Here is a 14,093-nt window from a genome sequence, read left to right as displayed (position 1 = left end):
GCTGAAGTTCCACCTGTGGACAGGACAGTGTCAAGGCCAGTTATGGGTTCGGGCCACTGTGCGGTGGATGTCAATGGCCAGCAGCCTCCAGGGGGCGCAGGAGAGGGCCTGAGCCTCTGGCATCCTCAGAAGGCACCCTTGGGCTCCAGCAGAGTGTAAGGTCTGCTGGACAAGGCTGGTCCCAGGTGTGCAGGTAGCTCCCAGGGTCTGGAAGGTATGCCAGAGGCCGGCCTCAGCATGAAGCCCTTGATTCATGAAGGGGAGTTAGGGGAGCTTGTTCCACGGGGCAGAGACACCAGAAGCAGCCAGAGCTTGGGGCTCAGATATCTGTGAGTACTGCAGCTGCAGGGCCCAGCCCAGGACCTTGTGGGGAGGCCCGGACAAGGGGACTTTCATCAGAGGGTCCTGGGTTTGACATTTGTACTTCATCCAGTGATTCTGAAACCACGTTTTTATCTGTAGGATAAACAAGCTCAGAGCTGGGTGAGAACAGGCTCCTGCCCAGCACCCCTCCCAGGCTTCACCCTACTTGTGCCTCTGACAGCTGCACCTCCTAGGCCAGCCTCCTCCGCTCCAGTGGACCCAGGTACTGGTGGTGCTGGAAGGTGCGCTCCAGGGCAATGAGCTGCTCCCAGGTGAAGGCTGTGAGGGTGGGGGGTGGGGTGGGGTGGTGCGGGGGGGGCGGCCTGCACGGGGTCTGGCTCTCTGTTCAACCCTGGAGAGAAGGACAGGGCACAGGTCCGCCTGGCTGAAAGTACCACCCCATGGCGCAGGCTGGGAGGGCAGGGGCTCTGCCCTGACACAGACCAGCCAGAGCAGACTGACTGCCACCTTCATGACTAGCAGCCCATTGTGGCCTCCCTGTCCTCATGTAGGATGGGGACCAGAGAGACGTGGCTCAGTGACAAAGCAGTCAGTGGCACTGAGGTCCCCTCACCTGCAGGTCAGCATGCTGGGGTCTCGGTTGCCTGAGGGCGGGAGGGGAGTTTAAGTAAGGAACTCAGAGTCCCTTCATGAGCAACTCCACGGCAGCATATTGCTACACCATGTTACTGTTGCCCGCCTTTCACTGTGTCCCGCAGGTTACCATCACACAGGACCACACCTCTGTTCTCATTAGGACACTTGGGGTGGATCGGGCAGGTGGACACACTGTCCTGGGGGCAAGGTACCCCTCACTGTGTCCTGAGTGCTCAGTGCACACACAGCCACCTCCCTGAGCAGAGGCCCTTGATGCAGTGCAGACAAGGGGTGCTCATGTGAGTTCAGTGCCTTCTGCCACCACTCTCTGCCACATTTCTCTCAGTGGTGACAGGACAGACCAGGCCTGTCCTTAGTGCAACTCCCAGGCTCTCCCTGATCCAGGGTCCAACTCCACAGAAGCCTCCCACCCTCTGTTCTTTGCACACTCTTTTGTCCAGTGGAGACTGGAGGAGGATGCCCATCAGGCGGGGCAGGCACCAAAGGCTTGGCAAGGCAAGGGTTGGCAAGGGTTGGCAAAGCAAGGCAAGGCTTGGCAAGGCTTGGCAAGGCAAGGCAAGGCAAGGGTTGGCAAAGCAAGGCAAGGCTTGGCAAGGCAAGGCAAGGCAAGGGTTGGCAAAGCAAGGCAAGGCTTGGCAAGGCAAGGGTTGGGAAGGGTTGGCAAGGCAAGGTTTGGCAAGGCAAGGGTTGGCAAAGCAAGGCAAGGCTTGGCAAGGCAAGGCAAGGCTTGGCAAGGCAACCCCAGCTTGTCCCTTGTCCCTTGAAGAGCAGGAGCAGTCCACGGAGAGAGCATTTCCCTCAAAGGCTAAGTCCTTAGAGCTGGCAGCCATAAGCCATGAGCAAGCCATAGCCCTTCCCGTCTGGAAAGTTGTGTCTCCCCAAAACCCCTACCCTGAAGTCCTAACCCCAGGCAGGACCTTAGAGAAGATGGTCAAGGTCAAAGGAGCTCCTGAGGAGCCCAGTAGCCCAATCTCAGCAGTGTCTTTACATGAGGACATAGGAGGGACGCCCAGGGACAGAGGCCAGGCTGTGCCAGGAGGAGAATCCAGGGACAGCCTTGGGGGAAAGGGTAGGAGCCACCCACAGAGTTCCAGAGAGAGGAGTACAGCCCGGATGGCCAAATGGAGGAATGACTCTGATTTGGCAGGGGTTGAATTTATAAGCTCAGGGAGAGGAGGTGGGATAGGGGGCTGCAAATCCACAAATAAGTTGCACCTAATTGCCTTCAATTCCCAGCACAAAGGAGGCGGTTCACACCCCCCAGACTCCAGGATGTCTTGGAGCAGGGGTGGAAGTGTGGCATGGGGCCTAGTCACATGTTTTCATCTCCCCTGCCAACCCTGGCCCAGGCTGCTGGAACCTGAGGACTGTCCCCTCCCACCCCAGTGGTGCAACCTCCTGAGGTTAATTCTGGAGCAAGCCCCCTCCCCACTCCATGCCAGTGCCCAGCCTAGAGGTGATAGGTGTGAACACCTGGGAAGTTGTTTGGCAAGATGGGTGCACTGGCTGTGGAGCATATCCAGGTTGTCCAGCAGGGCAGATATTTAAGGGAAGGACACTACGACAAGATGCACCGCGGTCCAGTGAACTCTTTTTTTTTTTTTTTTAAGAGAGAGTGAGAGAGGAAGAGAGAGAGAGAATTTTAATATTTATTTTTTAGTTATCGGCGGACACAACATCTTTGTATGTGGTGTTGAGGATCGAACCCGGGCTGCACGCATGCCAGGCCAGCGCACTACCGCTTGAGCCACATCCCCAGCCCCCCAGGGAGCTCTTTAACGTTGGCCCCTCTATGCACTTTGTCGCCCTTTGGGCAGCTTCTGTTCTGCCTGGCTGCCGGCTCAAGTCATGAACAGCCGTGTACCTCATCTTCCAAGCAGAAAAGAAAAGGGACCACCAACCTGTGTCGCTGAAATTGTGGCTGGAGCCCGAGCCCCAGCTTATCGTGCTCTGGCCTCGGGTACTGTCACCCTGAACCCAAGCCTCTGCACTGTGAGTCTGCGTCTAGGGCTCTGGTCTACCGTGCTGGTGGAAGTGCAGGCGGGACCAAGTTCGCAGGCCAGTGAGCGCTGGGCGGTTACAAGTCCACACCAAGGCAGGGCGGAGTCGCAGAGACCTCGGCCCCCTCGAAGACCAGGTCCAATCCGAAACTCTGACTCCCGGGGTGCCGGCGCCAGCCGCACCTGACCGGGCCCAGGATTAACGCTCTGACCCGCCCCCGGGCCTCTGCGGAGAAGCCAAAGGGCACCCGGAGAAGCCAAAGGGCACCCGGAGCGGGGAGCCCACTGGACCCGCAGCCCAGCGGGGGACTGACCCGCAGCTGGCCAAGGGTCGACGCTGGGACTGCAGCACCGCTGACCTGCCTTCCTCAACCGGAGACCAGACCTTAGCGTTCCCGTTCCTGCAGCGTGAGGCTGGCGAGGGGCGCTCGCTGAGGATCTTTGGCCGTGGCCTCCGGGAGAAGGACGGCCAGCCATCCCGCTTCATCTCTAGAGGCTGTGCCACTTCCTAGAGCTCTCGGTTCTCCGGGAAAGGGGATCCGAGTCACTACTGTATGACCCCGAGACGCTTCCAGGATGCAGGTTGTCCTCGGCAGAGGGCGCACGGAGAGTCCCTCGGACGTGTCCGGTATCTGCTCCAAGGATGCTCCCTGTGTGGAATTCCCACCCACCGCGACACTAGGGACTGTCTTGTTCCCTGGAAAGAGGCCCCGAGGGCGAGGCTGTCCCCGGGAGTGGTTGTTCACTAGGGCAAATGTAAGCCCCCCCCCCCAGCTGCTCAGCCGGGAAAAGGTCAAAGGCCCTTAAGTAAATTATACTTGTGGAAATTATTGCGTTTTGCGCTCTAGAGCCTTAATTATGAATTGTAAATCACTAACTCCCTCACTTTGAAACATAAACCTAGGGGCTCTTTACCACTGGGCTACATCCCCAGCCCTTTATTTTGAAACCGGGTCTAAATTCCCCAAGCTGACCTAGAATTTGGAATCCTCAGATTCAGCCTCCGGAGTAGCCGGGATTACAGGCACGCACCATCGCGCGACTCATTTCTTTTTCTAATCTCTTGGTGGGCTCTTTGCCCTGCATGCTGCCCCTCCCCCCCACCCTCGCCCAGTCCCAGCTCTGCGACTCCTTCTGCACCCGGCACTCACCCTAGCCTCCACTCAGCAGGGGCACAAGTCCCGCCCCCCAATTCCTTGTGGCTGCCAGGGGTGGTCCCCTCGCTTCCCCTAGCGGTCAGCTACTTCCAGCTGGGACAGCTCTAGAGAACAGGCCCCTCTGCACCGCGGGGGCTGCTGAAGCCCATGACTGTAGTCCCGGACACCCCGCCTCAGCTTCTTACTTGGCTGCTAGGAGTACCTTTCCGGTTCTGGGATCCGTGCCCACCTCCGCTCCAAACACCCGCGGCTAGGCGCGGATCTCCAGGCCCAGACGGCAGCCCGGCCCCTCTGGGAATGGCTCCCCGCACACCCACCTGCCCGGGGCTGGGCGCTGTAGAAGCCAGCAGCGAAAGGCATTAGCCCATGTTCCCAAGTCCACTGCAGGACTTGGGGGGCCCGGCAGCACCTGTTCTCCCCATGAGCCAAAGCCAAACTCCCCAGAAACAGTGCAGGCCGGGTTCTGAGCTTGCGCTCTCAGACCAGCATCTCCTCGTCAGCACCTCCAAGACCTGTCCGAGGAACTGTGTTCTCCCCTGCAAACTCCTAGGAGAAAAGGACAGTTTCGGGGGTGGGGGTGGGGGGCTGGGGTTGTGGCTCAGTGGTAGAGCGCTTGCCTGGCATGTGTGAGGCACTGGGTTCAATTCTCAGCACCGCAAATAAAATAAAGGTCCATTGACAACTAAAAAAAAAAAAAAATTAAAAAGAAAAGAAAAGGACAGTTTCGTGGCTCTGCCTCCTTCAATCCTGTGACTGCATCTGCTCACCGATTGCCGGCTCCTCTGCCCTGGAAGCCCCTCCCTTCTTGCGGTCAGAGCTCTCTGGCTGCTAGTACAGACCAGTAGGGGAAGAGACTCCTGTGGGTGGGATTCCGTGGGGGCAGAGCCCCTAGTGCTCATGTGGGGAGGGGCTGCCTTATGTCTCCTCATTTCTTGGGGCCTGCTGCACCCCTTCCCGGAGGTTCAGGGACTGTTCTGCCTCCACCCTGCCCACTGCCCATCAGAGGTTGCAGCAGGGGTTCTGGTGGGACGCAGTAATGAATTCCATCTGGACTCTCACTGGGATCCTTGAGAGTTGTGGTAGGCAAGAGGGAGGCAGAAGCCAGGTAGGCAGTCAGCTGGCCACCTCTGGCCACACTCTCTGCGTGGACTAGGAATAAAACCCAGGTCTGGTAGGGTGTTGGCCCAGAGAAGTCAAGCCTGATGGGTTCCTACTGAGGATACCATGATAGTCTACAGGGTCTTCCCAGGACACATGGGATTCCCAGGCCTGGAGGAGTCCCAGACATGTTGCCCACCCCCATTCCACTGAAGGCCAGTGCTACAGAGTCCAGGCACTGGGGTGAGTGCAGCACCCTCCCCTCACAGTACACGTCACCTTCCCTTTGCTTTAATCAGCCTTGTAGTGCTCCTGACATCCAGGGTGCCACTTCCAGGCCTCGTGGGTGGCAGCATGAGACTTTTTGTCCTACAGTTGGGTGGGCCTTACACAGGTGCAGTCCACAGTGAGATGAGGGCCTGTGGCCAGCCCTTCCCCAGAGAGGGGTGGCAAGAGCAGGTGCTGAAGGGAGTCTGGTTAGAGTGGGCTTGGGAGCTGATGCTCTGCTCGAGACTGGGGAGTGGAGGAGACCCAGCCTGGGACCTGTGGTGAGAGAAATGGGCTTTTTCAAGTGAACACATTTAGGCTTAGGTGACAGATAACACCAGAGTAATAGAACTAAACAGGCCCGCTGCAGATTCAGGCAGAGGTGGTGTTTTTAGTTAAACAAAATCAAGGAAAGAATTCAGTCCCATGGTTGCACTGGACTTGTTTGTTGTCCTACTGGCCAGTGGAGTTCTAGAACATTCCATGTTTCCAGAGTGTACTGCTCAGCACTGTGCGGATGGCAAAGGATATGCTAGCTGCTGTGGAAACCCACGACACATCCAGACATTGGGGAATGTAGGAAAGACTGCCACTCTGTAAGGAGCGGGCCAGGCTCTACCTGAGGATGGTGGCAGAGGTGACAGCAGGAGCCAGCACAGGCAGCCATGCACAGGAGGGCTGTACTGAGAGGGCACAGGAGTCCCTGAAGTTCTGGAGCACATTCTGGATGGGTTATGGGGTGGGGGGTGGCATTGGAGGTGACTCTGCAATCAGGAATCCAACTTGAGGTGCACCAGGCCTCTGGTAGGGACAGGAACGTGGGAGGATTGATTCTGCCCTACAACCTGTCTGGACAGGACCCTCCGTTAGTACAGATGAGAACAGAGGCCTCAGAGAACTGGGGGAGGAGCAGGTGCTAGCGGCTCATTCTAGGTAGGCAGGAAACTGACAGACCCCAGGGCACCAGTGGAAAATCTACCAGAAGGAATAGCATGTGGCAGACCTGCTGCAGACAGGTCCAACCTGGCAATCTCCAGCTGCCCACAGTGGGGGAAGGAGGGCTGCTTCTGAGGCCTGGGAGGGATTGGAGTAAGTGCAAGAGCCTGGCGGGTGAGGGAAAGTGAGGCCCTGCCTTGGTGGTGCCATCTTCTGTTAAAAGCTGAAAGAGCAGCGAGCGAGGACCTCTCTGGAGATCAGGCGGAATGGGTACTGGGAAGACCAGCTGGTGATGAGATGGGAGCCCCCAGTGGGCATTGTGGTCAGTGATGTCAGACTGGCTGAATGGCCACAGAATGCTGCAGTGAGCAGTGAAGACTCCCAAGTCACAGAAAGGGTGAGCACAGGTTTTCTAGAACCTCAAGGATAAGTTCTTCACAGACACCATTATTAAGAGTGAGAAAAGTGAGGTTAAGCAGGGCATGATGGTGCACACTTATAATCCCAGTGGCTCTGGAGGCTGAGGCAGGAGTTCAAAGCCAGCCTCGGCAAGACAAGGTGCTAAGCAACTCAGTGAGAGCCTGTCTCTAAGTAAAATACAAAAATAGGGCTGGGGATGTGGCTCAGTGGTAAAGCACCCTAGGGTTCAATTCCTGGTGCCAAAAAAAAAAAAAAAATCAGATTAGGGAAGTTTGCAGATCTCGGGCCGTCCAAAGAGCAGAGAGCATCAAGTTTGGTGATGGGACGCTGTACAAAGGATGTCCCTGGGGGAACTGTTGCCAAAAACTCAGTCCTTGTCCCAGATGCCAACCCATTAACAAGGACATGGTTTTGAGAAAAAGGAAAAAGTCTTATTGCTTTGCTAGCAAAGGAGAAACACAGGGGACTCCTGTCCCAGAGGTTGTGATTCTGCCCAACAGCAGGAGCAGGGGGCTTTTAAAGAAGTGGCTCAAAGGCTACATTCCATAAGTTCTCTGTTGGAGTTGTAATTTACTTGTTAATTTGGGAGATGGTAATTTCTGAGATCTTCTGATACCATCCCCAAAGACTGGATGACCTTGTTTCTGTGGTGGGTGTGTGCTCAGGGTAATCCTATTTCCTTTGAGATTGGGGAGGGGAAGAGATTAGGGAGGAGCAGGGAGAGAGGAAGAGAAAGAAACCTGACCATTTTAAAAATCCGTTGCAGTGGCAGAGCAGTAAGGGTTATATTCACAGCATAAAGTGGACACTGTTATGCAGACAATGACTTGGACAGATATCAAGATCAGGAAGATAGGCAACTGTGAACCTGAAGGTTTAAAGCAAGTTCACTTGTTTAATTGAGATGCTGGGGATGGAACCCAGGCACTCATGCATGTTATGCAAGTGCTCTACCACTGAGCTACACCCCAGCCCTGTTAACTAGTTTTGCTGGTTAGAAGCTTAACAAGTAAGGGATATGGTTCAATGGTAGAGCACTTGTTTAGTATGCACAGGTCCTGGCTCCATCCCCAATGCCTCAAAAGAAAAAGAAAAAGAGTATAGGCTTCTTCTGGGGTAAAGAATAAATCCTAAACTGATAAGTTCAGTTAACAATTTACAGCCAATAATTTGAATTGCTAGGAAGAGCTGACCTCACAGGGGCTCAGGTGGCACAAACTATGAATATTTGCACCCCCACCCCCACCCCAGGGCAGCATTAAGGGATTCTGAGTAGGAAATCAAGGCCAAGACCAAGGCCCCAGGAGAAAGGGGGCGGGGGGCGCGCGCTAGATGCAAGCTCACTCCTGCTCTGAGCAGAAGCTATGGCTGGAGAGCACGTTAGGGCCCTAACAATCCTGGAGCTGCTGGTGACAGTGACAAGGGCCAAGTGTCCTCTCCTGACAGGGGCCAGGCACTGTGGCTAAGGTTCCAGGGAAGAGGGCAGGCCCCAGCTGACCTGGAGGGGGTTATTGAGCTCAGCAGGGAGTTTAACGGGTTCCCCAGAACTTCCCTCAGGAACATCTCTCAGGAGGAGCCTGGCCCCATACAAGGTGATAGTCTGGCTGCCAGTTAACCTGAAAATGAAAAGATTTACTTGGTTGGTAGGTGGGAAGCATGGGAGAGGAGGTCATCCTGGGTGGGAGCAGACACTCCACCTGCCACAGCGGGGGAATTCTGAGCAGAAAAGCAAATCCACGGGGCTCAGCACCAGGTCAGGGTGGAATATGAATGAAGGACATGACTGACAGCTGTGTGGTAGGCACCACTTCAGGAAAGGTTTTCTCTCCGTTCCGTGAGCTGTGAAAGCCATGAACGGGATGCAGCTCAGAGGTAGACTGTGCTCAATCTCAGTCCTGCAAAATTAAAATAATTTTTTAAAAAGGGGCTGGGCACAATTCACAATAGCCCAGTTGTAGAGCTGGTCCAGTTGCCTGTCAATAGTTGAATAGAATAAGACAATGTGGAATATTTACACAGTGGAGTTTTACTCAGCCATAATGGAGGAGTTTTGGCATTTGCCAGTGAATGGATGGAACTGGAGAACACCATGCTAAGTGAAATGAACCAGACTCAGAAAGTCAAGGCTGTGTTTCCCTCATATGTGGAAGCTAGCACAAAGAAAGGTAAGAAAGGAGGGATGGTAGGATATCACAAAGACAGGGAAGATCTGTGGAGTAGAAGACTGGAGGGCAGTGAGGGGATGGGAAAGGGGAGGAAATTCGGGATGCATTTAGCAAAATCATGTCATGTGCACACAGAAATATACCATGGGGAATTTCACCTTTATATATGTGTGGAAAGCACCCATCAAAATAAATGAACAAATGAGGAAAAGGAAGATCAGTAGCATAGAGGAAGGAGACTAGGGGGAGGGAGGAGAAAGGGAAGGGGGCAGCAGGGACAGAAATCAAATACCACGCATGTATGATTTCATCAGAATGGACCCAATGTATACCTATAATGCTCTAATTAAATCTTTAACATGGGGGGCTGGGGGTGCCTCAGTACCCCAAGCCCTGAATACTACTGTGCAGTGGGGGTGGGTGCAGTTCATAAATCACAGATCTGTGCCACTTGGTTCCTTCGTGACACAAAATTCATAAATAAGATGAAAGGGCAAACCTCATGTCCACTGGGAACATAGTAATAATAGTAGTGGTAATAAGAATAAAACACCCAGCAAGTAAGAGAGTTGTGGATGAAGAAAACCAGGAGCCCTGAGCACAGCTGGTAGGAACCTAAAAAGAAGCAGCTCCTGTGGAGTATGTCCTCCCAAACAGAGGATTCCTGTATGAGCCAGTAATACCACCTCCCAGCACCCTGGGAAGAACTAAAATCAGGGTCTCTAGGAGACGTGTGCACCCGTGTTCATTTCTCACAGCAGCGAGGTGGAAGGAAGGGACTCCCAGTGCACACCACAGAATGGGTAGGCCTGGAGGAAAAGAGCCAGCACAGAAGAAATGTGGTGGGTGGGGAATATTTGATCAGGAAGATGTTCTGATACAGTACTGCTGCACGAGGTGGCTGTGTACCTGGCTGAACCACACCTCAACAAGGGCAGGAGGTGATTCAGAGGTCACATATTATTAAAACAGGTTTGGATCTGCTGGCCAAGGGGGCACTGGCAAGCCACAAGGGCACTAACCTGAGGAGTGGCCCTTGGGGACCCTGTTAGAGACAGTTGTGGGCTGAGGCTGGGGATGCCCCACCACTCACCAGGGCAGATCAGGATGCCTGGCACAAGATGAGTCTGAGATGGTCCTCTCCAGTAGGCAGGGTGAAGACGCAGCAGCTTTGGGCAACACAGGCAGGTTTAAAGTCTAAGGAAACTAGCCAAGGAACTTAGGGGAGCCACAAGCTTGGCCCTTTCAACTCCCTCTGCCCCTAGAGCACACAACCAAAATATGCTCCTCTCCAGATGAGAAGAGGGCCAGTGCAGGAGTGTCCATTCACTATAAGCAGCAGGGAGGCAGGGGGCATCTCTCTGGTCCTCAAGGACCTCAGCTCAGAGAAACTGATCTCTTACAGGCTGAGGGTGGCAGAGGATCCATCTTTAGGATGTGGGTGTATTTGCTGGGAAATACAGAAATCTTTTTCTTTTTCTACCCTTGGATACTGGGGATTGAGCCCAGGGCACTCCACCAGAGCTGTATCCATGTTTTGTTAAACAAAGCTATTTTCTATCCCAGTCTTGTCTTCACTTTTGAGACAGGATCCTGCCAAGTCTGAGGCCCCCAGGCAGGGGGCCTGTAGTCTCTCCAGTGGTGTCTCTGACTTCTCAGGGAGTATGCACTTGTACGGGTTGTTTGCAAGCTTGGCTCATCCAAAAGGTTTTGGGGGCTTGCAACTCTCAAAACAGAGTGGGGGCACATGGCACATGTCTTAGATGAGGTGACATCCAAGTCTGCTCCCGACTGGTTCTTACAGAGCTCCAGGACCTATTTGGTGTCTCCCCAGAGGATGTGGGGGAGGGGCTGTGGCCCTGCTACCCACTGGGCAAACCCCTCAGCTGTGTGGCCCGGATGGGCTCCCATACTTGTAAAATGGGGCCATTGTCTCGCTTAAGCACACATTGTCATGCTAGTGAAGGGCCTCAGGCTACATCCTTGCCTCAGGCCACCCGCCCTCCCCCATCCTGACTCTCCAGTCCAAGAACGGCTCAGGAACTGCAGTTGCGAAAAAACTTCTGGGTAGGGCTGGGGTTGTGGCTCAAGCGGTAGCGCGCTCGCCTGGCATGCGTGTGGCCCCGGGTTCGATCCTCAGCACCACATACAAAGATGTTGTGACCACCGAAGAATAATAAATAAATGTTACAAAATTCAAAAAAAAAAAAAAAAAAGAAAGAAAAAGAAAAAACTTCTGGGTAGCTTTGCTTCGAACCTCTGCTACCCAAAAGTTTAGACCCCAGCCCAGCCACCTCCCCAGGGACAAGATAAGGGCCTTCACAGGAGCTGCGCTCTAAGATCGTCTTTGTGAGAAGCCTCCGACTGAGGGCAGCCCAGAGGCTCCAGACTAGCCCAGGCTAAGGCAGGACTTCGGGACGCTCCACCCACTCTGCGCTCGGCGGACCCGGCGCGGTCACCTTCTTACCCCTCCCCCTCCGGCCTTTCAGCCCTTCCGCAGAGGGTCGATTCTCGTCGCTGGTCCCTGAAACCGGAGATTCTGGTGGGCAAGGTCCGGTGTGGACTTGCGAGCGCTGGGTGGTAACGGGGACCCGTAACAAGATACCCGGTGTCCTCCCCGAGGAGACCGCGGTGCCACAAGTGCTCAAGGTCCCAGCACTCCCCAGAGTGTCAGCAAAACATCAGGAGCAAGCTGGAGCCCCTCCCTGGACCCCAAGGCATTTTAACCTTGCCCTGACCTTTGCAGCCCCTAACCACTCATTCACAGGATCAGGTCAAAAACAATCTTTTTATTGAACGCACCTAGGTTTGGGTGAGGGTAAGGGCTGTAGGAAGGGGTCTAGGCAGACGGGGGCTCTGCCCTGAAGAGGGAGGCTGGCCCGGCCGGGCCTCACTCTCGCGGGTCCCTCAGGACGCCCCGCTCTGCGGCTGCACTGCCCAAGATGAAACCCACGGCCAGGGACACCGTCTGGTCGAAGGAGCCACGCAGCTGCTCCACGTGCTGGTTCAGGGTCAGCAGCTGGTCGCGCAACGGTCCCAGGACAGCCACGATGTCGCCCAGGTGCGTCAAGGTCTGCAGCAGCGCGGCGTTCAGCGACGGGGGCGCAGCCTGTGGGGGCGCGCGGTCCTCGGGGCTGCCAGGCAGCTCGTCTGGGTCCGCGGGGGCGGGGTCCGGCGGCGGTGGGGAGCCCGGCGCGTGGCCGCGTTCGGGGGAGAGTGTGCGGAGAGCCGTCTGGGCGGGGGCCGGTGGGGAGCCCGGGGCGCAGCAGGAGTTCGCAGACTTCGGCACGGATGGGCTGAACCTGAGCGCGCAGACGGCGTCCACGTCTGGATCCCGGGCGGCCGGCTGCGGCGAAGCGCCTGAGGAGCGGAGCGCGTGGTGGGTCAGGGACCCGGCGCGTCGCTTCCTCCCCCTCCCCCAGCCTTTCCTCCCGCACATACCTGGGTCGTCATGGGCGGGCGCAGCGGCGGCCGGACGGCGGCCGCGCTGGGGGCGTCCGGGTCCAGAGGGGCGGCGGCGGACCCGCCTGCGCCCGTTGTCGCCCAGCAGCCCCATGAGCTCGCGGATCTGTGCGTCGAAGGGCCCGGGCGGCTGGCCCTGTGCGTCGCGGAGCTTGTCCTTGAGGAACTTGTATCGGCGGCGGCACTGCGCTGGCGTGCGCCGTACCTGCTGGCGGGCCAGCGCGGCGGACACGCGGCGATAGGTGGGCAGCGCCTGGCGGCGGTCCAGCAGCAGCGAGCGCCACACGGCCGGCTGCAGCAGCGTGCCCAGCAGCAGCTCAGTCTCCCGGGCGCTCCAGGGCGTGCGCTGTGCCGATCCCGGGGACACGGGCGACTGCGGCGACTCGGGCTCCGCCAGCGCGCCTAGCGTGGTGGGACCCACAGGTGGGGTCCCGGGGCCGTCCCCGGCTGGCCGCAGGTCGGCGTCGGGACTGTCTGGCGACGGCGGCCCCGGAGGCGCGAGCGGTGGCGGCCGCCGGGGACGGAGCAGCATCCCGGAGCTGGGCCGGGGCGCGCGGTTCGGGGGTCGGGGCCTTACCGTAGAGGCGCCCGAGCCGCCCACACGCGCTCTGAGGACCCTGCGCCGCCCTCCGCGTCGGTGCCGGGTCTACGCGACCCTCCCACCGCTGGGCGCCCCGCCCCCGGCTGCCCCGCCCATCAGGCCCGCCGAGTTCTGCTTGGCTTGTCTGTGCGTCTAGGTTTATTTGACTTATGAGCGCCTAGGCCGAAAAGTTCACAGAGCAGAGCTCAGTCTCTGTCCGACGTGTAAGAAATTGCAAAAACAATAGGGATCTTAGTGATCTTATTTTTAAAGCCATGTATTGAGGTACAGTATAATACAGAAATGCAAGTAAGGTGCTCAGGGGTCATTTTATTTTTACGCATGTGCCATGCCCTTTAATCACCGCCCATATCCAGCGGTGGAACACTTCCAGCCACAAAAATGGTCGCGCCTTCTTTTCGGACCTCAGTAGGTCGGAGTGTGTTTTTTCCAAATAGTGCTTATCCTGGCTCTGCTAGGCTCACCCCTCTCCCCAGTGTAGTTGTGTGTTTTGGCAAATGCACATCAGGCCTGTTCATTGTACTAATCCAGGCATCAATGGGGTGTTCACCTTGAAGCCAGGCTGCTTCCCTAAGGTAGATAGAGCTTGATCTGATAGAGCATCAGTCCGCTCTTGGGCCTAAAGTCATTCACACACGCTACAGAAAGGGACCATCTTTGGCCTGGTAAAGTGTATTTGCAGCTGTCAATATAGGTAACTTAAAGTACTGGGCATTTCCTCTTTGAGACTAGAACTAAGACAAGAATGCCCAACATCACTTTCATCCAACCTTATTCTAGAAGTTCTGGCCAGTGCAGTAAGACAAGAAAAAGAAATAAGATTTATAAAACTGGAAAACAAGCAATAAGATACTCATTCTTTGCAGATGGGAAGACTGTGTACATAGGAACTAAAAAATAATCTCCAGGTCCCCAATGGCAAATGGTGAGAAGATACCATTATTTGTCATTAGAGACCTAGCAACCCCCCCACCCCCCAGCCAGACACTGATCACACCCAGTGCTG

At 56.0% G+C, this 14,093-nt stretch overlaps 1 protein-coding gene across 1 annotated transcript; it reads right to left on the bottom strand.

Moving 5' to 3' along the window:
- Positions 1–11,914: 11,914 nt before the first annotated feature.
- UTF1 (undifferentiated embryonic cell transcription factor 1) lies at positions 11,915–13,018 on the bottom strand (the record flags this gene model as incomplete). Its single annotated transcript, XM_081267306.1, has 2 exons — positions 11,915–12,384; positions 12,466–13,018. The coding sequence occupies 2 exons, from the start codon at positions 13,016–13,018 to the stop codon at positions 11,915–11,917; spliced, it is 1,023 nt and encodes a 340-aa protein (XP_081123432.1).
- Positions 13,019–14,093: the final 1,075 nt, after the last annotated feature.

Source organism: Spermophilus citellus, assembly GCF_964194105.1.
Source record: "Spermophilus citellus genome assembly, chromosome: 15".
Lineage (NCBI taxonomy): Eukaryota > Metazoa > Chordata > Mammalia > Rodentia > Sciuridae > Spermophilus > Spermophilus citellus.
The sequence above is the reverse complement of the archived record's forward strand: the minus strand, read 5'-3'. Positions and strand labels throughout refer to the sequence as shown.